This window comes from Phaseolus vulgaris, chromosome 5, assembly GCF_051622355.1.
Source record: "Phaseolus vulgaris cultivar YP4 chromosome 5, ASM5162235v1, whole genome shotgun sequence".
Classification (NCBI taxonomy): domain Eukaryota; kingdom Viridiplantae; phylum Streptophyta; class Magnoliopsida; order Fabales; family Fabaceae; genus Phaseolus; species Phaseolus vulgaris.
Genome location: NC_143502.1, coordinates 5063679 through 5086054, shown reverse-complemented (window position 1 = coordinate 5086054; position 22376 = coordinate 5063679). Strand labels below are relative to the sequence as shown.

Here is a 22376-nt window from a genome sequence, read left to right as displayed (position 1 = left end):
GTATTTTGGTAATATCTGTTGTACTGTGTAGTGTTTTCCTCTTACTGACACTTGCTGCTTTCGGTTTCTTAGAAATTGCGCGAAGTAGCACAAAAGGCTAGAACCGAGACAGATAACCTTGAGAATGTCCTTAGGGAAAGAGAAATTGAGCTTGAAGGCTGTAAAAAGGAAATTGAAACGCTAAAATTGGAAAAAGATAATCTCAATAACAAGGTTTTGGAGGTATATCCTTTTGAAACATTGAAAATAAATTAGTACTATGTATTACTGTCCTTGTTCTACAGTTTTTTTCTAATTTCTTTTTCCGTTTTTTCTTCAGTTGCTTGAAAGGAGTAAACATGTTGATGTTGAGGGTTATGATCGAGTGAAGAAACTTGCTAGAGAACTTCAGGTTGTTTTATTAGCATAAATTGTTCATTTAAATGAGTATTCAGGCACCTTTCAACCTTGCAGTTGTATGACACTTGATTATTTGATACATGTTTTGTGTTCCTTATATATGAATACTGTTATCTAAAGTTGGTGCTTTTAATAATTTTGGATAACTGGGGGTCAAGCTTGGTCTGCCTATTTAAAAACTGATATGAAATCTGTTTTGTCAGCAATCACATTTTTTTTACTTCTGTTTTTATCAAATTATAATTGAAATGTATAAGGGAAAATATCCCTGAATCTAGCGTTTATATCCCTGAATCACAGGGATCTAATTATACAAGTGCTGAATCAAAGGGACCTGATTCTATAAGTGCTGTTATTGTATTTGCCAAATTAGTCTTCCACTCCTGTACATATGTCTGATGTATTCTTAGTACTTAGCTATAAAATCATTCTATTGTAGCCTAATATTTGAGATGGTATGAGAGCAGCCTTTGACTGTGCATCCCAAAAATGCTAGAGGTCAACTTTCATTCCTGTCAATAATCCAAAACCCTAGATGACAACTTTCATTGTTGTCGATCATTTCTTTAGATGCAGCCTAACGTGATTTATCTTTTCATTCTTGCACTTCGTCTTGCTGCAATGCAACATGGTGGATGTTGGCACAATAACTGAAATAGGGGATAATAAATCTAAAACTCATGGAGAACTTCACAATCTTAACACTGCATACAGATTGAAGGGAAAGCTAGCCACTTGAGTGATGATGCCCTTGATGAGGAAGATCCCAAATTTACAAAATGCGAAGAAAAGGACTCTATGATCATGTCATGGCTTTGGAACTCAATGGTCTCAGAAATTAGTGATATTTGCATGTTTCTTAATTCTGCAATGAAGATATGGTATATAGGAGGCATACTCCAAAGCTAAAGATGCTTGCCCAAATATGAGGTGACCGTGAAGACTGAGGCAGCCAAACAAGGAAACAGGACTGTTGCAAAGTATGCTAATCTACTGAAATCATTGTGTGGATGGAGTTAGACCATTATAGGGTTATAAAAGCCAAGTGCTTAGCACATTCAGCAATGCAATATATTGAGCAAGATAGAGTTTACGATTTTTTGGTTGGGCTTAACTCTAATTTTGATTAGGTGAGAGTTTAGATCCTTGGAAAAGTAAGTTCTAGGATTTAATGTAGTGGCTATTGTCAGAAGCGAAGAAATTAGAAGGGGATTAATTCTAGAAACTTCATTTGTAGAAAACTTAGCCATGATAGCCTGTGAGGCCTCGACCAAGATGGTAAACTAGAAAAAGGTGGAAATAACCAACGTTGAGAACAAAGATGAAAGAGTGTGGTCTACCTACTGCAACAAGCCTTGTGCCACTTGTGAAAAATTCTAGAAGTTGTATGGTAAGCCACGTAGCAATGATTGGGTCCCCTGGACCATGACAAGGAGTGGGAGAAAAAAGGAGACACGACAAGGAAGGGATGACAGAAACACATAGCTGCTGACACTAATGAAGAAAACAAAGGGGAATTGATTCAATTCAATAAAGATGAAATAGAGAAAATGAGATCATTTCTCTACAAATTGGATAAAGCAATAACATCTCTGGCATATTTACATTTGGAAAGTTTCCTTTAATTTTTGGACTCAATATCTCATATAGATTCTTTAATGAATATTGGATATTGAATTTGGAAATCTTCACACCTCAACCGAAAAAAATCTCCTCCTATACCCCCCTTGCCTTAGCAATAAAGAAATCTTAGCAGTAGATCTCACTTCCATCACTGTAGCATGACTCCATTAGGCATCATTCAACCTTATAGTTGTCTAGCACAAATGATTATTTCATACATATTTGTGTTCCTTATACATGAGCTTTCTTAATACTTATTATTACGAGTTACTTTTATTATCTATATTATTTTAATGCATGCACATGTCTGTGAATATAAATTTTATATACTCGTAACTCTTACCAATTGGGTTATGATCCTCAAGTTACGATTTTTTATCCCCTTTCCAAACCTCTTATGAGCCTTGAGTTTGACAACATTGGAAGAGAACTTAAAATTCCAAAATACCAGATAGAGCAGTTTTAAAGTGAGCAAGAAACTTCTAGTTTTTGTTTATACGTCTAGGTACACACACAGGCTATTGTTAGATTTATATGTAGTTTTCTCTATTTTAAGGGAGATATCATTATCTTTTATTTTATCTCATCAGGATAAACTAAGAGATAGGGATGCTCGGATTGAGGAAATGAGTAAAAGTCTATCAGAGAAGCAGGATTCTATTTCACGTCTAGAGAAAGATCTTGCAAACTGCCGAATGGAGCTTGTAGAGAGAGAAAAGAGAATTAATGACATTCTGCATAATGAGGTCTGTGGGATATTCTCTATATTTGATGTTTGGAGATTTGTTTTCTTTATTAACATTTGTTGTGTTATAATTTTACCAGGCTAACCTAAAAGTTGATTCGGAGAAGCATAGGAAACTGCTGGCTCAGTTTAAGGTGGGGAAAGTTCTTATTTTAATAAGTGGATAGTGTTCTCTTTGGATGTTCCAATTTTTAATATTTTCACTTTACTTTTTTTTTGCCATCCTTTTCTAGAAGAGGATTGATATTTTGTTAAGGGAAAAGGAAGACATAGGTAAAGAGAACCAGCAACTTTCTAGGCAACTAGATGAAATTAAACAAGGTGATAAAATTATTTTTCCAATCTCTATTCCCTTGCTGTCTGTGTTTATATTTGTTTCTAAACTGCTATTACTGTTGGAATTTGTTGTTAAAATTTCATGGTGTATATTAGGGAAAAGGTCAACTTCTGATACAACTGGTGAACAAGCGATGAAGGAAGAAAAGGACACAAGAATACAGGTTCATTTGGAACAGTAGTTTTGTTTTTCCTCATTGCTGTATTTTACCTTTTTGTGTTGAGCAACCCAATTTCTCTTAATTTTACTTGTTATTTCTGATTGCTAGATTCTGGAGAAACATCTGGAGAGACTTAGAGATGAATTAAAGAAGGAGAAGGAAGAAAGTCGCCTAGAGAGAGGAAGACGACTAAAGACTGAAAAGGCCATAAAGGACTCTTACAACAATGTTGAGCAGGTTCCTCCCCTCAACCACCTCCAATTGTCTTTTGCGTCTAGTACATTTCAGTAACTTGTTTGCTTTAGTTTCCTGTACATATTAATATGCTCATATAATTAGTGAAAAATTTATACCCTCACTTTCCTGTACATATTAATATGTGGAAAAACTCATCCTTACAAATCATCCGTACAAAACTTCCTTGTAAGGTGAAATTTGCGCTCACTTCATTTAAAAATATGGTTAACCATATCTTTAAATGAAGTTAGATCTCGATCATACCACCTTGTGCCAAGGACGAAACATCTAGAGGTCTGACTAGCATTCACTTTTTTTAAAAGTGGATTTAGGTCTTACATAACCCTACAAAACTTATTTATAAGATGAGATTTACACGCACTTATAATTTAGTCATATTTCTAGTATATGAGGGATCTTTAACACACTCCCTCGTGTCAAAGGACTTGACATCTTGACTCTGAATAGATTTATGTGTGGTTTAATAGTAATAGAAGCATAGATATTTGAGTGGTTCAACACCAGCTGGATATCGGATGGTACTGCAGGGCTTGCTTTGATATCATCTTAAAAAGTATTTTTTAAACCTAATTCAATTTCATAACCAGCTTGTAAAGTGAGGTTAATTCAATGGTGTTTTTTTTTCCTTTTTATACTCGTCTCAAACCTTAAATTGTCATATATATATATATATATATAGTGTTATTCATGTTTAAGCACCTTCAATGTTCTTTAAAATAGCATTTGAAGAATGCAGCTTTTGTTTTTTTGCTTGTTACTATGCTCTTCGAGGATTTCCTTTTAGTTATGTTATCATTGTGAGTTGAGAGACTTGATATAAAAGCTGAAAGGAGTGACGAAGTTTCTGTTAAGTTCTGGTTTAAAGTACTAGTCCATCAAAGTAGGAGGTTTTGTATTTGTCAATGCACACACAGACCTGCATACTTACAGAAATATATATTTCTGGCTCACTGTTGGTGATAATGTACCGATATTACTTTGGTTGAGTAAATGTTAGAAATCTCATTTTTCTGTAGTTTACTGTCCAGTTCTTCCACCATAATATGTTGGTATTTTGGTCAGTCTTTTTATGATTTATTTACTTTCAGGAGAAAACAAAATTTGTCAATCAAATTGAGAAGCACAAGGAGTCTCTGAAAAAGTTATCTGATGAGGTCGAAAAGCTTAAGATAGTTATTGGCAATCTTCCCGAGGTAATATTTTAAAACAGTGGTTTATTGTGAAATCTAACTAATGTTGAACACGTAGACATGATTTAGCCTTCGTAAAGTTTTTATGTTAATTTTGTGACTATACTCTGATCCCTCATTACTTGCTTTTATTATATTTGAGTCAATTGTTTTTAAGCAGAACTTAATCTTCTTTTTGTATATTTTTTTTAGGGTTTGAATGTGGTTCAACTTCTATCTGGATCCAATGTTGACGACTTTGCTGCTTCTTACATATCTGCTGTTGAAAGTTTTGAAAAGGAAGCTCATTCAATATTTCGTGAGCTTGGAGGTCGCGGTAATCTTGGAGATGCAGCTACAATTACAGATGGTTCAACAGCTGCTACAGGTTGTTTCATTTATAATGTGCCAGATCAAGTTTTTTGAATAATGATTTTATTTTAGAAAGAATGCAGTTTTCAGTTATTACTCTTGTTGGTTGTAGTTAACCTTGTACCTGTAGCTATATTAATGGATATACTATATGTATGGCAGGTTCTCTTGTCCAAGTTCAATCCCAAAGCATCCCATCTCTGGCTGTTCCTGGAGCTAGCAGTTTACCACCTAAAGCCACTGGAGAAAGTGAGAAAAGACTTGCATTAACATTACCCAAAGCTAGTGTTGAGACTCGTCGAACAGGTAGAAAATTGGTCAGGCCTAGACTCGTAAGACCTGATGAGCCACAAGGTGACACAGAAATGTCTGATGCCGAAGGACCAGTGGGCAAGCCTGGGCCGTCTAGTGACACAGAAACAAGTAATTTTGCTCAATCATCTCAACCATTGGCTCGTAAACGTGTTGCTCCTACGTCCAATTCTGAATTACGTGAAGAATCAGTTGCATCTGGAGAGAAGAGCTCTGATGTAGTTGCACCTGCGTTGAAGAAGTCAAAAGGGTCGGAGTCCCCAGAAGAGAGTACAGAAGAACAACCTGCTGCTAATCTGGAATTTACTGGCAGTCAACCAGCAAGTGAAGAATTATTTGATAGCAGTGAGTTGCCACAAGGCCAAAATGAGGAAGGTGAAGCCCAAAATGAAGATGGTGAAATTGCTGTTGGGAATGACGAGGAATCCAAAGACCCTCAACACTTAGATGGTACAAGTCAAGAGGAATTACAAGGGGACAAAACTGGAATTTTAGAAGAGAATCCGGATCAACCTGATGAGATGCAGAGGGATCACACTGACCCAGACAACCAGCACTCAACATTGGCAACCAGTGGTGAGAGAGAAGAGGGAGAATTGTTGCCAGATGCTGGAGATATTGAGGGTGGTAGTGATTTGTCTAATATTGTCGAAAATCAAGAATCTCGGGAAGGTCAATCTGAGTCTGCTGCAACCCCTGAACGTTCCCCAGCACGAGGGGATGATGATGCTCTAGAGGCTGGTGAGATTAACTCTCCTGAGCTTTCAAGCGATGATAAGAATGATGAGGTTGACTTGGTTGAGGAGGCTGCTGATGGTTCTGACAAGTTAATTGATGTTAATGAGCCAATATCAGTTGAGAGTGATCAGGTAGCTGACCCGACACCTGTTGTGAGTGATGGTGCTACTTTGACAAGTAGTGTTACAGAAAGTAGTTCCTCTAAGGTGAACTTACCTGTTCCAAGGCAAGGAACCCCCAGTGCCCCCGCCCCCTCCGAAACAGAAGAGACAACAAAGCAGGCATCACCTATTGGTAGTACCTCAACTACCATAAATTTGTCAGAGCGAGCACGAGAAAGGGCTCAAATGAGACAAGCTGGTTTGGTTTCTACCCCTAATGTTACTAGAGGTCGTGGAAGAGGTGCTCCCCGAGGGCGGGCTCGCGGTCGGACAGTAGTACGCCGACCTCCTCCATCATCCGGTGGTGACCCATGAACAGCAAATCCACTGTCTGGGATTGACGGCTTATCAAATTTTTGACTTGGGGTTGTAAACTTCTCCCCTAGTCCGACAATTACATTATAGACCACTTATTAGGTGTAAATTGGCGATTTGTTCTTGTCATGTAAATACAATTTTGCTTAACTGGTTTCACTCCTTTCTATCTAATTTTGCCTCTAATGACTTTGTTATTCGAGAATGGTGATCTTATTATAATATTCATTTCATCAGATCTCATGTTAGGAATAAATTGAATAATGGTGTTGCCTTAACTCATCTCATAGAATCGTGAATGAGCATGGAATATGTCTTTCAAAGAAATAATTAATCTACAAGATGTCGTTGAGTTCAATAGATTTTCTACACACATATATACACATATTAGAGTTATATAATATATAGTTGGGGAATAATGACTTATTTTGTTTCATGAAAGCATGGATAATACTGATTGTCGTATTGATAGACCTGCTTACTTGAAAGACTAGTATTAAAACTGGGAGGAATATAAAAGATTAACATTGACATTTTCAAATTATAAAGAATGTAAAATATTATGCTTACACTATATTTTTCGGTTAATTTGGAGTGATATTTTTTCGCTAATTCTGTCAGTCGCTAAGCTTTGGTGTTTTGATAATGCTTACTTGAAACATGACCGTGTTACCCATTGTATTGCTATATATGTTATCTTGCAAGATATATCCTTGAATTTAGTTGGTATATATGCACCCACTTATTATATTAGGAGGCGAGTCATTTGGTTTGCATTATCCAAAATTGGAGACTTCAGTGCCGTCCTTTCAGCTGAGGAATTTAAAGAGGGTAATCCTTCTCATAATATCTCCTTCAAGGTTGTTTGGATATTATTGATGTTGATGGTTGTGCTGTTGTTAAGAATCTTTTATTCAAAGTTGGATCCTTCCTAAGATGAATTTCAATATTGCTTCCCTTATTACCAAGGTTCAGGGTTGATTCTATAAAAGATTTCAAGCCTATTGCTATTGCTATTTCATATTTAAAATGATTTCTGAAATCCTCACTAGAAAACTTGTCAATGTTTGTAGTAGGATCATGTCTCCTAACCAAAATGGTTTCTTTAAAGGGTTGAATATTGAAGATTATATTTTATTACTTCTAAAGTCATTAATTTGTTAAAAAAAAGTAAAGGAAGGTAATGCTGCTATTAAAATTGATATTTTCAAAACTTTTGATACTCTTAGCTGGAGTTTCTTGTTGCAGGTTCTTCAGCAGTTGGATTTCACCCTGTCTTTATCAAATAAATTCATATCATTCTTAAATTTTCTTTTCTTTCTATAAAAATCATGACAATTTGTTTCTTGTAGCTGGGGTGTTAGGTAGGGTGATACTTTATCTCTTCTGCTCTTTTGTTTGGTTGAAGAGGTAGCAAAAGTTTATCTCAATTGTTCTTAAGCATTAGATTCTTGTTATGGCTAGTCCTAAAGTTGTTTTTTTTTCCTTCACTGTTATTTATGCATATGATATTTTTTATGCAGGGCTAACAAATTTTTTTTGACCAAACGTACATATGTTTTACAAACATATAGTTCCTCTTTTGACCAATGCATGAATGTTTCTAAAAGTCTTTTCTTCACTACTGATAACTCTCATCTTTCAATGATAAAATAAAAAATATTTTGGGTGTAATAGGAGCTTTATTTCTTTTTAATGGTGTTCCCATTTTTTTGATGCTCCTAAGTTTTGTTATTTTCAACCTTTAGTTGATAAGGTTAAAAATAAATTAGTCACTTAGGAAGATAAAATGTTTAAATATAATAAGAATGATCCCACTAGTTAACTCTGTTATTTCTAGTATTATGGCTTATATTGTAAATGATCTTTTATTCTTTTAAAAGAGGTTAATAGGTGGATTAGAAATTTCTTTTAGACTAGGGATGTTAATAAGGATAGTTTGGTTAATCTTACATTTGTTTGCAGTTCTGAGTAAGTTTGTCTCCCTTGGTTTAGCTTGGGATTTTACCTGCAGTATTATGTCTTGGTCTATTATCATGTATGCCAAATTTCTAAAATTTAGGTATCTGAAATATCCTTATTATCATTCTTCTTCTAGTTGGCCTAACATCAATGAATATTATAATATTATTTTAGATAACACTTTCTGCACTACTAGGAGGGGTGATCAAATTAATTTTTAAATGATTTATGATATTTTTCTAAATCATTACTTTATTAGTGTGGTGTTGAAAGAATTAGTCTTGTTTCTATTATTGTTGATGATTGAAATAACTCTGTTGGTATTTTTTTTTTAGATATTTGTAATTTCATTTTATTAATCATTTGATACTCTCGAATTTGGTCGATGTTCCCAATTGAAGGAAGGAGGATAATGTGGTTTTTATTAAAAAAAACTGTTACGATTTTTTTTCTTTTCTTCTTTCTCTTGTGACTGGGGAAGTTAAATTGGTTAGTTTCATTTTTCTTATTAAATCTTTAGTGCTTTTGAAGGTCCTTAATAAAAGGCTTTTTATTGATAATGAGATTCAGAAAAGAGATATTGGTTTATCATCTGTGTGCTCTTTGTGCATTGAGTAAAAGGAGAGTATTGACCATTTATTTTTCAATTGTTCTTTTGTTTATTTTATTTGATCTTGATTTTAGAATATTTTTTCTAAAATTAATAATTTTTCATGTTTTAGTTTGATTATTTTTTCAAGTTTTTTAGTAGTTTTATTATTAAACACATTAAACTTGTTTCTATGATCTTTTCTCTCTTATACAAATTACAAAAAATCATATTAGATTTTAATCGTGCATCAATATGGTATATGTCATTCACATGGTTAAGGATTGCATTTAATATGTCTAAAATTAAATATATAATCAGATTGTTGATTTTTCTTTCTTGAAATTTTTTTGTGATAGCACCAAGTTTGATAAGATCTTTATTTTTATACAAGTGTATTGAGACTTCTCTTTTGTAAGTTGGATTAAAGTAAACATTGATAGTATTGCTCGAGGATTCAGACTCTATCGCTTATACAAGTATCTTCAGAGGGAATTATGAAAAATATTAGTGATTTTTTTTTCTTTTCTGGAGAATTAGAATGTCTTGTAGGTTGAGATTATGAGTTTGTTCCTTCATTGAACATGCTTACACTCCCAGGTTCATAAAGTTATTTTATTAATGTGATTTCTTGAACTCTTAGAGAGAGGTGAAAACAGTGTATGTCTCGATATGTTAATATAAGTTTCAAAGTTTTTTATATTTTTATGAGGATAAAAATTATGTGAATAAATTAACTGAGAGTTAGTAATAAATACATTTATTTCAATACTTTAATATGTCTTCTTGTCTTAATTTGAATTTTGTCCATTATTTCATGTTTAAGTTGTGTTTTTTTACCAGAACTTTGATTTGGTCCTCCCCTTCCATGTTTTGTATTTTTTTTTCTTTTTTTTTAAAATTTGTTATGACATGTAAAATAATATGATTGGTGGAGGTTGAGTTGTTAGTCTAACTAAAATATTAAAATTTATAGTGACCCCTATCATAAGTTTCAATAAAAAAAAATATAAACATTAATATTTTTATTGAAAATGAAAGCATAGATGGCATACAACTTTGTAATGCAATTGTTCCGTTCCTACACGTGTTATAAATCTAGTTTAAAGAAATTCAAACAAATAACACTAAAAGATAAACTTCATTTAATATGATACTGGATTAATAAAAAAAATTTGCCTATAATATTTTTTAAAAGCATAAATGCAGAATATGCTTAGTTCCTTGCATATTGTACCAGAGGTGATGTTATAAATAGTATATATACTACTAGAATAAAACATATTCTTAATATTTTCATAGTAGTTAAAAAGTATCTTTAATTTTTTTATTCATTTTAATATATTTTTATTTTTCTATAGTTTTTTTTTTATAAATATAGATTGAATGCTTTCGGGGTATCTTCAAATTTATTTTATTCATTTTAATGCATTTTTATTTTTTTATAGATTTTTTATTATATATATAGATGATAAGAATGTTATCAATGTGATTGTTAGTATCTGTCATAGTTATTGAGAGTTTTATTTTTGTTATCTTGATAAGAATTGTCATTGTTAGTAGCTCTCATTGTTATTAAAATTAAATTTAAAGGATGAAGACTAAAGTTTTATTATTTGTTTATTTTGTATTTTTTGATGCCTTGTTTAAAAGCTTTTAAGGAGGACTTAATTACTTGAGAACAATAATTGAATCAATGACTAAGTTTTGTGTATTGTATACTTTACCATGAAAGTAAGAGTACATTCAATGTTATTGATTCCTGTTTTTGGACTGTTGATTCCACATCAATTGATTAGGTGACTATTTTTTTAAAATCTAGGGTATAATATAATTTGACAATTATCTATCTAATTTACTTGAAAGAAAATTTATTCAGATTTATTAAAAAAAATCGACCAAAATCTTATTTAAGAAAAAAAAGCAATTATGTCATAAGAAAAGTCAGTCACAATGGTTATTTAATAAACAATACTATAATAAAATTATTAAATAGTAATCAAATTTAGAAATAAAAAATAATTAATTAATATATTGATTAAATTAAATATTAATTTAAAAGTTAAAAGATTATTAATAATGTGGTTTTTATTATTAAAATATATAAAATATAAAACACTATCTCTAACCCAACATTATAAAATGATAAATTTATAAAACTTTATATTATTTATCTTGTGTGAAACCTTCTCTTAACATGATATACATATTTTTTTTAATCTCAATTCTTGATGGTGCAAAGAGAGATGAAGAGTGAATTTGATGACAAAGTAATGCGCGAATTCCGAGGGAATGTAATAATATATTGAGAATTGAAAGAAGGAAAGAATGAATGGTGTGAGAAAGTTCCCAAGTCCAATAATTAGCATCATTATTTTCAACACATTATTGCTGGTGACATGTCCCAATCGTGGCATTTGTTATGTTGTTAAAATCGGCAACTAGAAGTAGAAGGAATAAAATGTGAAAACACCAAGAACAAAGAAGAACCAAACTCAGCTTATTATGTGCAAACAAAGATAAAAAAGAGTAAATGAAAAGTGCTTTTCAAAGCACCCTGTAACACCTATATCACCGGGTCCATCATCTTCCAAGACTTTCTTCCTTTGTAGTTTTGTACAATTAGGAATCAAGTCAACATTTGCCCGACAAAATTTATTTTTTTTCTTTTCTTTTTTCCCTTTCTAAAGCATCATCAGCAAGAACTTTTTTTTGTTTAGAACTTCAACTTTGAACTCATTAGCTTTTCTTACTCTGTGGCCCACGTGGCAGTCCCACAATGCACCATGCTGACATGGCAGGTCCCCGGGAATAGTCTCAGCCTATGTGTTCTTCAGTCCTTCACTTTCTCAACCACCTTGGGATCATTGTTCTTCACATATGATGATAGCTCTACTGACCCTAGTGTTGTGGTTAATTCATCTACATGCTGCCAAATATATAACAAATACTTCAATAAACATGCACTCAAATATATGTTTTTAGCCTTTCAATCAATCACAAATCATTGTTAAAATGACTTTCTAAATAGTAATACAGAAGTCAACAAATTTATCAGTTCAATAAAATAAAACTTTTAACAGACATTACTCAGTGTGAAAGATTTTATACTGTCAACTAATCTGTATATCTTAATTGACTTTTAAGATGGTTATTATAAAAATGAACAAACTTATCTGTATTGTGCCAATGTAAGAGTTTTTGTATTGTCAGAAATCATCATTAGAACGATTTCTAGATACATGGCAGTTTGTGATTAGATGACAGTGTAAGTGCAAATATTGTTTATTCATAAAATTGCTATAATAGAGCATTTGGCAAGGAGAAGAAAGCATCTTGAAAGGAATATGATTACACACAAAAGTTAAATAAAGAACTGAGAATAAATTGTAATGCTCCAAAGTGTCTAAAAAGAGGTCTTAGTTGATGAAATTTCCCTACACCAAATTATTCTGTGAGGCTTTAGAATTTCTTTTATCAAGTAGGCATGATCAGATATAGCAAAAGAGTTCCTACTCCAAGCACAATTATAACAATGTGGACCCACAATCACATGCGTTCATCAGTAGTTGCCATTGTCCATCATATCAAAAAGGAAAAGTAAACATTTAGTGAAATTTTAGAATAAGGCTGCAGTGTAAAGCAAACCTGTATACTGGTATGGGGCATAGATTGCCTTGTTTTCTTCTCCTGCAAGACCTTTTGGCGGCTTTCGTAAAACTCAAAGTCATCCAATATGGAAGTTCTTGCCACATAGTTCTTGAAAATGTTGAGTATTTCAACACCTTGGGGAAAGTTCACCTGAAAGAAGAAAAACATAGATGACATGAGTAAGCACACAGGATAAATAACCAAGTCTTTCTCAGTGGATTGTGCTGGTTTACAATGAAATGCAAAATGCAGACCTCTTGTGTGTCTCTACTATTTGTGACGGGCTTGTGATCATTATTCTCAAGTATTATGTGCCGTAGTTGAGGATTTGGAACATCCTTTATAATGTGCCATTTGACAGGGAAATATCCATTCCATTTATCTTGTTGCCAGAAATCCATACTTTTGTTGAAATCAACTCGACCAGTCATCTCAGCCACTCCACAAAATTGACCACTAGCATTGACCTGAACATAAACAACTAGCAGTAAGATATTGAGAAACACAGTTATCAATCTTAGAAAACACATAAGCAAATAAACATGGATGCGGGGAATCTTAAGTTTTTGAGACAACCAAATGGCGTACCGAAAAGAAAAGGAACACAGGGCACTTGCATCCTTTCTCCTCCATTCTCTTCTGTGCATCCTGAAATGCACCATCCAGCCTCTTGTTCCCATTAGGAGTACTTGCCCACACGTTGTATTTGATGCTCTTGTGGATATCATCTTCACTGTATGATTTGATGACAAAGAAAAGTGCATGGTCATATTTGGTTGGAAAATCAGGAAGGTTGTATTGATCTGTCCTGATTTTGCTGGTAACATTTCCACTCCCACCTAGGGCCAAGTTTCTCACAGAATTACCACCAGACACTAATGCACCTTTTGCATTAGCTGTTCTAGGACCTTGATTCTGCTCATTAAGAGAATCATTGACCTTGTTTCTGTTTTTCAACTTATCAGTACTAACCCAGCCCTTTGTATTTGTTTTTACACTAAGCAAGTTGTTTGGATAGAGGAATCCAGTCTTTCCTTGATTGTATGTGGGAAACTTGGCAACAGGTGAATGGAGGACTGAAACAGGTGCCTGAAAAAAAATTACAAGCTCATTAGAACAATCCATTCCAAGGGTGATAGGGTAAAGCCAAAGCAAGAAGAAAAGTAAGGTTACTTTGTTTGTTTGTTTTGGCTGGTTTCTCTTAACATGAGTTGATGAGACCTCCAATAATGGTGTTGAACCCTTCACTTCTGCCGAGTTAGAGGAGGGTGAAGACTTTGATACAATACCACCAGAATGACTGTGGGAAGACAAATTAGATCTACCATTTGGTTTACCAGGCAGTTCATTATAACCATGTCCTTGTAACCCATCTTGTGTGATTAGAGAAGAATCCCATGAGTATGTTGATGGTGGTAATTCTCCATATGATAGAGAAGCTGGAAAATAACCAGGTGATCCAATTGGGTGTTGAAAGATGGATCCAGGGTGGTAGACATTATACTGTCCTTCAACACCAGCTGTACCTATAGGAAAGTATGAAGGGTAGCCAGTCTGAAATCCTGGCACGATATAGACATAAGATCCATTATCTGCTTGCATGACCTAAATTGAAGCAACAGAAAGAACAAAAATATGTATTGAGACATGTATCATACATCAATGAATATTAAAAAGATCAACTATATGTTAGCTTGACTTTAAGGTAAGAATGCAAAGATAGTACATGGACAAATCCAATTGTTTCAGTAAAACAGTTAATGTCTCATATGCTCTGAATAAATACGTGGTTTAGAAAAAGATGTAATGTATGTATTAGTTTAAAATATTAATCATTTCGATTTTATTTTTTTTATATATGAAGAAACTGTTTAACTGGTGGTGGGTACATTCAAGCAGAAGACAAATCAAATAACTGTGTTCTCAAGATGCCAATAGATATATTATTATTATTATTTTCTAGTCCACCCTTTCTTAAAAGAATATGATTCCTGGAGAGTCTGATTATTTCTCAAAAAAACATTAGAGTGGAAATGCTGTTAAATGATGTGGTTTATGTCCCTCATGAGAGACTACAATTTGTTTTGCTAGAATATTTGAAGGCAAAAGATTTAATTTACCCTATTGTCAGATTCAAATATTTATGCATGCATAGCCTGAATTGACCAGATTTACGCCAAGTCAACCACAGTCCACAGAGAAAGACTCAACAATAACATCAACAGCATGACCAACCACAGTTCAACTCAAGAGACTTACAGGGTACTGAAGATCCATGGCATCCGCACCAACATAATACCCTTGGTTGTCTGACTCTCCAAAGAAACCACCATAACCTGTGATCATTCTACCGTAAGAAGTGAACACATAAATATTGCAACCAATTGAAATGAATAGGGAACCATTGGAGGGAACATCTTTGACCAGCAGCAACTAACCTGGATAGTAGTAACCATAATAGCCACCAGCAGGATAAGGAGCACCCTGATCTGTGGACAAGTACTCATGATCCACATCAACATCCTTAACACTACCAGAAGCATCTCCTATGGATGATACACATGATCTTGCATCAGATGGGGAACTTGCACCCTTCGAAGGAACCTGAACAAACAACATCCAGATGAACAGTAAGAAAACATGAATTGCCTCTGTCTCTCATACACCACCAATGAAACAGTTCATTTCAAATCAAAGAACAGAAAAAATAATAATTAAAAAAAATAAAGATCCTGAAATCCAAAGCTAAAGTGATACTTTAGACATCACATGCAACAACAGATAGAAAGGCATGAGGCTAAAATGAAATTTTTCATTGGTTACCGTATTGGAATTATTGAGTTCAGCCGCTGAAGAATCACCATGAAGCTTCTTCATCATTTCATCTGCAGCTGTTAAAAGCAGAAAATTTAAAAATCTCTCTTTTTTACAATCTTTTTCATCTCATCTTACAAAGGGTGACCAAAAGAAAAGAAAAGAAAAATCCAAAGCATGAATAACACCCATAAATCAAAAGAACAAAGTAAAAGTGGTGAGGGATTACAGTTTTGCAATTGAGCAGCCATGCCAACAGTACTTAAAACAGAATCTCTCAGCTTTCTCAACTTCAACGAAAATCCTCAAAAGCCCTTTAACACAATTCACTGAATAGAGAAAACTCAGCAGATCCTCCAAAACAACCAAGGAATACAGCTTTATATATGATATTTTAGTATATATAAAAAAAAGTTCAGTTTTGCTATCGGCTTCAACTATGAAGGTGGAATCAAAGAGTACAAAAACTAGAGAAAACAGAAAAAATCCCACAAGATATTTCAGAGAGAAAAATTCTGGGTATGGATTTTTTTTGCAGCTTGTGTCTAGATTTCAGGGCTATGCCAAAAAAAACAAAAAAAAAGATTTTTTTTTTTGTGTGAGGAAGAGAGAAGGGCGAAAAGCACGGTGTGGATATTCTTTAAAAGATAATATTTTTGGTTGGAAGATATGGTTTTGAATAGAGAAACTATTTAAAGGGATGGTGATGAATGAATGGAAGAGAGAGAATCCTCAGAACAGAACAGAACAGAGAACACAATGGAAGAGAGAGAAAGAGAAGGAGAAGAAGCAAATGGCATCTCATAAAATAGAGAAAAGGGACGGTCCACACGGCTCCACGTCATCATCTTTTATTTCAATCATATAATATTTATGAAAATTAAAATTAAAATTAAAAATAAGTATTGATGGAGTGCTTTTACAGCTTTCAGACTTTCACTCTTCTTTTTTAGTTTATCTCAGTCTACCCGCGTGAATTCAAAATGGTAGAAATAAAATTATTAATTAAACAGTAATTTCTCTTAAGGGTTGTTTATATCATTTTTAAGAAAGTATAAATATAATAAAAATTATTTTGATAAAATATATTATTAGAGTTTATTTTTATTGTATTTACTTTTTATATCATAATAAATATATAATATATAAAATAATTAAAAAGTAATACAGAATAATTAAATATTATATTAAGTTTAAAAAATAACAATTAAATAAAATATATTCCAAATTTGAACATTGAAAGGAACAGAAATTGTATTCAAAATGTTAACATTTTTTTATGTATTTTTAGACATTTGACTTGAAAAGGAACTGTTTGTTTATTATTTAAGTTAAATTACAAATTGTGTTTTAGATGTTAATGATTGAGTGATATAAATGATAAGGAAAATAAAAGAAATATACTGTTGAAAAGTTATTTACTTTTATAACTTATCTGATAAGTATGACTATTGGATACAATATCTGAAAATATGTATAAATCATAAATGCTAGATAAATGACTAAAAGATTTTAGTTTAAAAAATAAAAGTCAAAATAAATGTTACAGTAAATAAATAAAAATATGCAAGCAATTCCAAATAATTGGCAACATTTAATAAAATTATAATATATATATATATAATATTGTGCTTTGACCAATATTTTTTAAGTCATAGACTTTTAAGTGCATTATTTATGTATTCATAAGTCTCATTAATAGTTAATAATGTACTCAATTATATATCAAGATGCATGTGTTACATATTTTTCATTTTAATATAAAAATAAAAAAGTAATAATTAGTATGAAATGTTTTTATATTGTTATTTAATAACAAATTATTATGAAAAGTAAATATGTTAAATTCTATAACATTAATTAACTTGAAAATATAATCTATTATGATTTCTATTTAATTAACTATTTAATGTATTGGTAATATAAATAATTTTTCCAATAGCATTAATAAAAACTTCTGATATGATAGTTTTTGGTCTTTTGGAAATTTGTTTCTCAAATAATATATATCTTGTTTTATAATTGAATGATTATATGTTTCGTATTATTAGTTTATACAAATTATACTGATGTTGTTTAATAAAAAAATTAACATTAATCCATATTATATTATGTTTTAAATAACTATCTTGTAATAGAATAAATTAAATAATCATATCTAATAGTTTATTTCAAAATTTCAAATTATATGTGATTAAAATTGTAGTATCTTCATAGTTGTTAATATTATAAAATATTACAAGCAAATATAATAGATATCAATATACTTATAGTTATACACTAACAAAATTTGGACATTATCACCAAAACCATGTTGATGGACTTTTGTGTATTCGGTTGACCATGATAGAGTAGGATGCATTTTTATCATCCTCAGAAAGTTAAGGTCAAGTAGATGCGGAAGATTGAATGGTAAGCCATGACTATATGATATATAAGAAGTTTTCATATTTTGTTATATGACATTTTAGCCTTAGGCAAAGACACTTGTTGCATACTTGTTGTCAAATCCTTCTTTTTTTTTTTATAAAGTTGTTTATAGTTTAACTTCTTACCCTCTAGGTTCTTAGAATAGTTTTCTTCATAAAAGAGTTGTTATATAATACTAGTATCCTGGTATACCTTTCCTCTTTATGGATAGAAGCAATTTTGATATCTGTTATAGGATATGGCCTCAGAAATACTTACTTGGTTTATGATCCTGCCTGTTGACCGGAGCGCTGGAGAATGCCTCGTCAAAGGATCGACGTGCGCGCCGCTCCTCACCTTCGTTCCTCCTCTGGATCTATCTCAAGAACCTGCAAAGAAACGATACGGCGCCGCTGCGGCCGATCGCACTCCGACGCTCAAGTCAATTGGCGGTATCACCAAATACTAAGAACTGGAACCGTGCAAATCTCTCTCACAAACAGCTCTGTCACTCGCAAGCGTAAAGTGTATGAACTGAACGTGCGTACCTTAGAAAATCTGTTAGGAACTCTTATATACCTGGTGGTTTTCTCTCTCCTGGCAGTTACAGGCTTGGACACGTGGCCTGCATCCAACTGTACACGTGCCATCATCTGGAGGCTCACTGACTTGGCGCTGCTTCTACTCTTATTTTGGCTAAGTTATCTATGCATGGTACTGCCCAGTGCATAGCTAACTCAGGAGTGCGATCTCTACTGAAACTGGCGAGGTAGGGCCTTCATACACCTTCCCTGTGGTCTCGCCGGCCGCCTTCATAATCTGCTTCTTCTTTAACTTCGGCGATGTGCTTGTTCTGGCGATCTCCGACTGCCTGGTCGCGTGAGTCCACATCTGGCGACTTCATCCCCAATCTGGCGATCGCCTATTCTGGTACGCTGGAGATCGGAACACGCCAACTTAACTATCGGCGACTACACGTGCCTCTCGACTTCCTTCCCAACTGTCAACCTGGCGCCTTGTCAACACGCCTATACTGTAGCAGGATGCCACGTCATCACACCCGACCACTAGGGCGGTACACAAGCCCCCCAGTCTTAAGCGAAGACTTTGTCTAGCGAAAAGACTGAAGAAGCCTTCGTTAACACCGGTCTACGTGGCATGGGGCGCAGAATTCCAAGCGATAGTACTTTCTGCTGTTCTGACGCTCCCCCAAACCCTTCGCGCATCGTTTGACACGTGGCTCTCATCAACGGCTATCTTCATCTGCCGTTAGCGCTTCCCCAAACCGTTTCGAAAACCCTTAAACCCCTTACGCTCCTACTGTTCCATCACTTTCTTCACACTTGCGTACGCTCTTATTTCTCTCTGCGAAAGCTCTCGACGTTCCTCGACGCTCTAGATCACCACCTCCCTTCAACCTTCTCCCGATCATCGAAAGGTAACTACTTTCCCTCATCTGCTGTGTTTTCTCGCATTTTCACCGATTTGCATCATCCTATAACTGTCTGGTGCATACGCTGTGGGCTGTTTTCCATTTCTCCTTCTGCGTAACTTAGGGCTCTGTCGATCGTCGCAACGAACTCACATTCGTTCGTCTTTCACCTTCCCTCCCTGATCGAGTCAGCCTTTGTAACCCTCCTGATCATTTTTCCTTCCTTCTTCGTTTGCAGTTTGCTACCATGACTCGCACGAAGATCACCCCGAACCCCCCTTCGTCAACGCGAAACCCTCCTTCTCAGGCACACGACTCTACGCAAGTTCGTGGTGCCCCCTCTTCGCAGGCTGTGAGGCCCGCGTCTTCTCAAACCACTCTGGCCCAGGCGACTCCACCAAACGCTGGAGGAGCCCCCACCCCACTGCCAGACTTCAAGACGTTATACTCATGGGCTAACTCAACCCTCTTAAAGGAAACGTCGTCGGTGAACACCGCGGGAGCGGTTCTGCGATTGACCAATGGGGACGAGGCCCACCAATCATTCCACAAGGAGCACGATGAGAGAATGATGGTGCTGCCTTGCCCAGCTACTCTGCCAGTGTGCGCCGATGATAAAGTGAGCGCCGACGGGCCCTTCTGCTTCGTCTACACCACTCTCTTCAAAAAGGTTAAACTCAGGTTCCCTCTTACTCGATTTGAGAGGGAACTCTTAACCGAGCTCAACATCGCTGCCGCCCAGCTTCACCCCAACAGCTGGGCGTTTGTCCGAGCTTTTGAGGTAACGTGCGCCCACCTGGGGCTGCCTGCGTCAGTGGACGTATTTTTATTTCTGTTTGAGGCCAAACACCCAGGCGATCGCCTGTGGGTCAGTCTGAACGCCATTGCTGGGAGATCCATCTTCCAGCAGTCGTACAAGGATTGGAAGGGGAAATTCATCCAGGTTCGCGCAAACGACAAAGACCCTTCCCTTCTCGACGGTTTCCCCTTGTACTGGGTGGACAAGGGGAAAAAGGAGTCCAAGAGCTGCTTCAGGAGGCCCAGAAGTCCTGATAGCATGGGAGCTTTGGACAAAGACCTTTGTCTCTTCTGGAAGAGGGTGGCAGATGCCCACATAACATTCTTGACCCCCACCTTGATTTCCTTCGAGTTCTTTGAGGACCAGCTGGAATTCCAAATAGGTTAGGACGCTATACCCTTGTCTTCACATTGCTTCTGATATTGTTTTTGGGCGTCTTGTGCGACACACACAAGACTTTGGTTTTATCTTTTCTGCATATGCCTGCTTTTGCTGTTTCATTGCCTTGTACACTTACTCCATTCTCCTTTAAGCTAACTTATGCACTTTCATTTTACGCAGATACCATGTTGGGTAAGAATATGCTCGCCGATCTAAAGGCGCTCGCCCGCAACCACGGGTTGGCGACCGGCTCCCAGACGGTTCCCAACTCGGCGGTCGAGAAGGCCATCATCCAGGGGCGATCACCGCCTAAGGCGCCCACTCAACGAAAGAAACTGGTCCTTAAGAGGCCAAAACGGAAAGCCCCCCAAGTTGTCCAAGAGGATGAGGAAGAGGACGACGAGGTCACAGAGGATGACCTTGTCACGAAAAGGAAGAGGGTGGCACCATCTTCCCCACCTGCCCCGCCCCCTCTTCCAGCTTCAACATCACCATCAACACCCGCTCCTCCTCCTTCACCACCAGCACCACAAGCCCCTTCACCACCAGTCCAAGCAGTCCCATTGGCCACTGCACCACCTGCAACTGAGGCCCAAGAGCCAAACTTCCTAGAGGACCCCCCGAGCGCCTCTACACCGCATATATCAGCAGGGGGGGCCCTCCTTCCAACACCTCAGCTGCAGGAATCGTTCCAATCGGGGATGAGGTCGCTCACACCTCTCCAATCCTAATCACCGAGTCCCCGATTGCATCGCCGCGCCAAGAAGCAAACACCGAAAATATTGCTAAGGAAGGCGGCGACGAGAACCCTCAACAAGCCCCCCTGGTGCCTCTCCAAGCTGCAAATCTTTCTCTCGAGGTCACGAGGATGTGGGAACCTCTGACTGCTAAGCTCAAAACCATTGCAGAGGATATCCCATCAATCATAACGAGAGCTGTGGAGAGCTCCACCAGGCGGCTACAGGATGACATCTACAACCTCAAGACCGAGAACAACACAATGAAGGTCGAGGTGGAGAAGGTGTCATTCAGCCTAACGCTCGCGGAAATGGAACATTCTCGAGTGGAGGATGCCCTAAACACCGAGCTTAGGCTTGCGCGCAAGGAAGCTGTTGACCTTCGCCGCAAAGTCCATGAACTTGCCCAAGAAAAGGTCGAACTTGAAAGCAGAATCGTGCCTCTGCGTACCAAGGCGAGCAACCTGGAGGCTCAAATTCAAGCCAACGCCGATAAGGTATAGAAGCTGGAGCAAAGGTCGATCGACCGCGAGAAGCTACTTGGGCAAGTAGAGAAAGCAAGAGACGACGCCATGGCTGATCTCTCCGAGGCAAACAAAGAGAAGGTGAAGATGGTTGCCGAGTTGGCCCAGGCTCAAACAGAATCTAAGAAGGTGGCTGACGACCTTCTTCAAGCTCAAGAGACCAACAAACAACTCCAAAAACAGGTCGAAGAGCTGGAGCAGCAGAACAAGGAGCTTAAGCAGCAGGTCGAAGGATTTCAACAGCAAATCGAAGAACTTCAAAAGCAAATTGAAGAACTTAAGCTAAGCTCCGCTCAGATTCTGGTTGCTGGGTTTGACGCCGCTCGAGAACAGTTTGCATGCCTCTTCCCTGATCTTGACCTTAGCATGGTGTCGTTAGACAACGAAGTAGTAGATGGGAAGGTCGTTCCCGCCGAAGGCTCAACCAACTCTACCCCATCTGCTTCTTTATGAATTCACTTGTATTTACCTTGTAAAAACTTTTGCACA

At 35.9% G+C, this 22376-nt stretch overlaps 2 protein-coding genes across 5 annotated transcripts in view; one reads left to right on the top strand and one right to left on the bottom strand.

Moving 5' to 3' along the window:
• The window catches only part of NUA (nuclear pore anchor), a 30849-nt gene extending 24026 nt beyond the window's left edge, over positions 1 to 6823 (top strand). For 2 of the 3 annotated variants that reach the window (XM_068643226.2, XM_068643224.2), the window contains exons 39-48: positions 73 to 222; positions 320 to 391; positions 2613 to 2768; positions 2848 to 2901; positions 3001 to 3088; positions 3200 to 3267; positions 3373 to 3501; positions 4611 to 4715; positions 4905 to 5079; positions 5226 to 6823. In XM_068643226.2, coding sequence (XP_068499327.2) covers positions 73 to 222; positions 320 to 391; positions 2613 to 2768; positions 2848 to 2901; positions 3001 to 3088; positions 3200 to 3267; positions 3373 to 3501; positions 4611 to 4715; positions 4905 to 5079; positions 5226 to 6589 — 2361 coding nt within the window. In that variant the 3' untranslated portion in view covers positions 6590 to 6823. The remainder of the gene's footprint in view (positions 1 to 72; positions 223 to 319; positions 392 to 2612; positions 2769 to 2847; positions 2902 to 3000; positions 3089 to 3199; positions 3268 to 3372; positions 3502 to 4610; positions 4716 to 4904; positions 5080 to 5225) is intronic. The other variant, XM_068643225.2, reaches the window with a different exon arrangement.
• Positions 6824 to 11620: 4797 nt separating this feature from the next.
• On the bottom strand, positions 11621 to 16389 carry LOC137834955 (YTH domain-containing protein ECT2). Of its 2 annotated transcripts, none has more exons than XM_068643222.2 (9): positions 15835 to 16389; positions 15615 to 15682; positions 15230 to 15395; positions 15051 to 15138; positions 13965 to 14396; positions 13380 to 13880; positions 13046 to 13258; positions 12789 to 12941; positions 11621 to 12069 (listed from the first exon to the last, which is right to left on the bottom strand). In XM_068643222.2, exons 4-9 carry the CDS (start codon positions 15135 to 15137, stop codon positions 11974 to 11976), a joined length of 1482 nt encoding a protein of 493 aa, XP_068499323.1. In that variant the 5' UTR covers position 15138; positions 15230 to 15395; positions 15615 to 15682; positions 15835 to 16389; the 3' UTR covers positions 11621 to 11973. The 2 variants fall into 2 exon arrangements, with proteins under 2 accessions (XP_068499323.1, XP_068499321.1); XM_068643220.1 differs by having other exon boundaries at positions 15051 to 15127; positions 15835 to 16386.
• Positions 16390 to 22376: the final 5987 nt, after the last annotated feature.

Coding starts and splice junctions, on each gene's coding strand:
- LOC137834955 (XM_068643220.1), bottom strand. CDS start 15,856: ATGGCTGCTCAATTGCAAAACT. Junction 15,683..15,834: donor GGCTGCTCAATTGCAAAACT/GTAATCCCTCAC, acceptor TGCTTTTAACAG/CTGCAGATGAAATGATGAAG. Junction 13,881..13,964: donor AGCCAAAACAAACAAACAAA/GTAACCTTACTT, acceptor ATTTTTTTTCAG/GCACCTGTTTCAGTCCTCCA.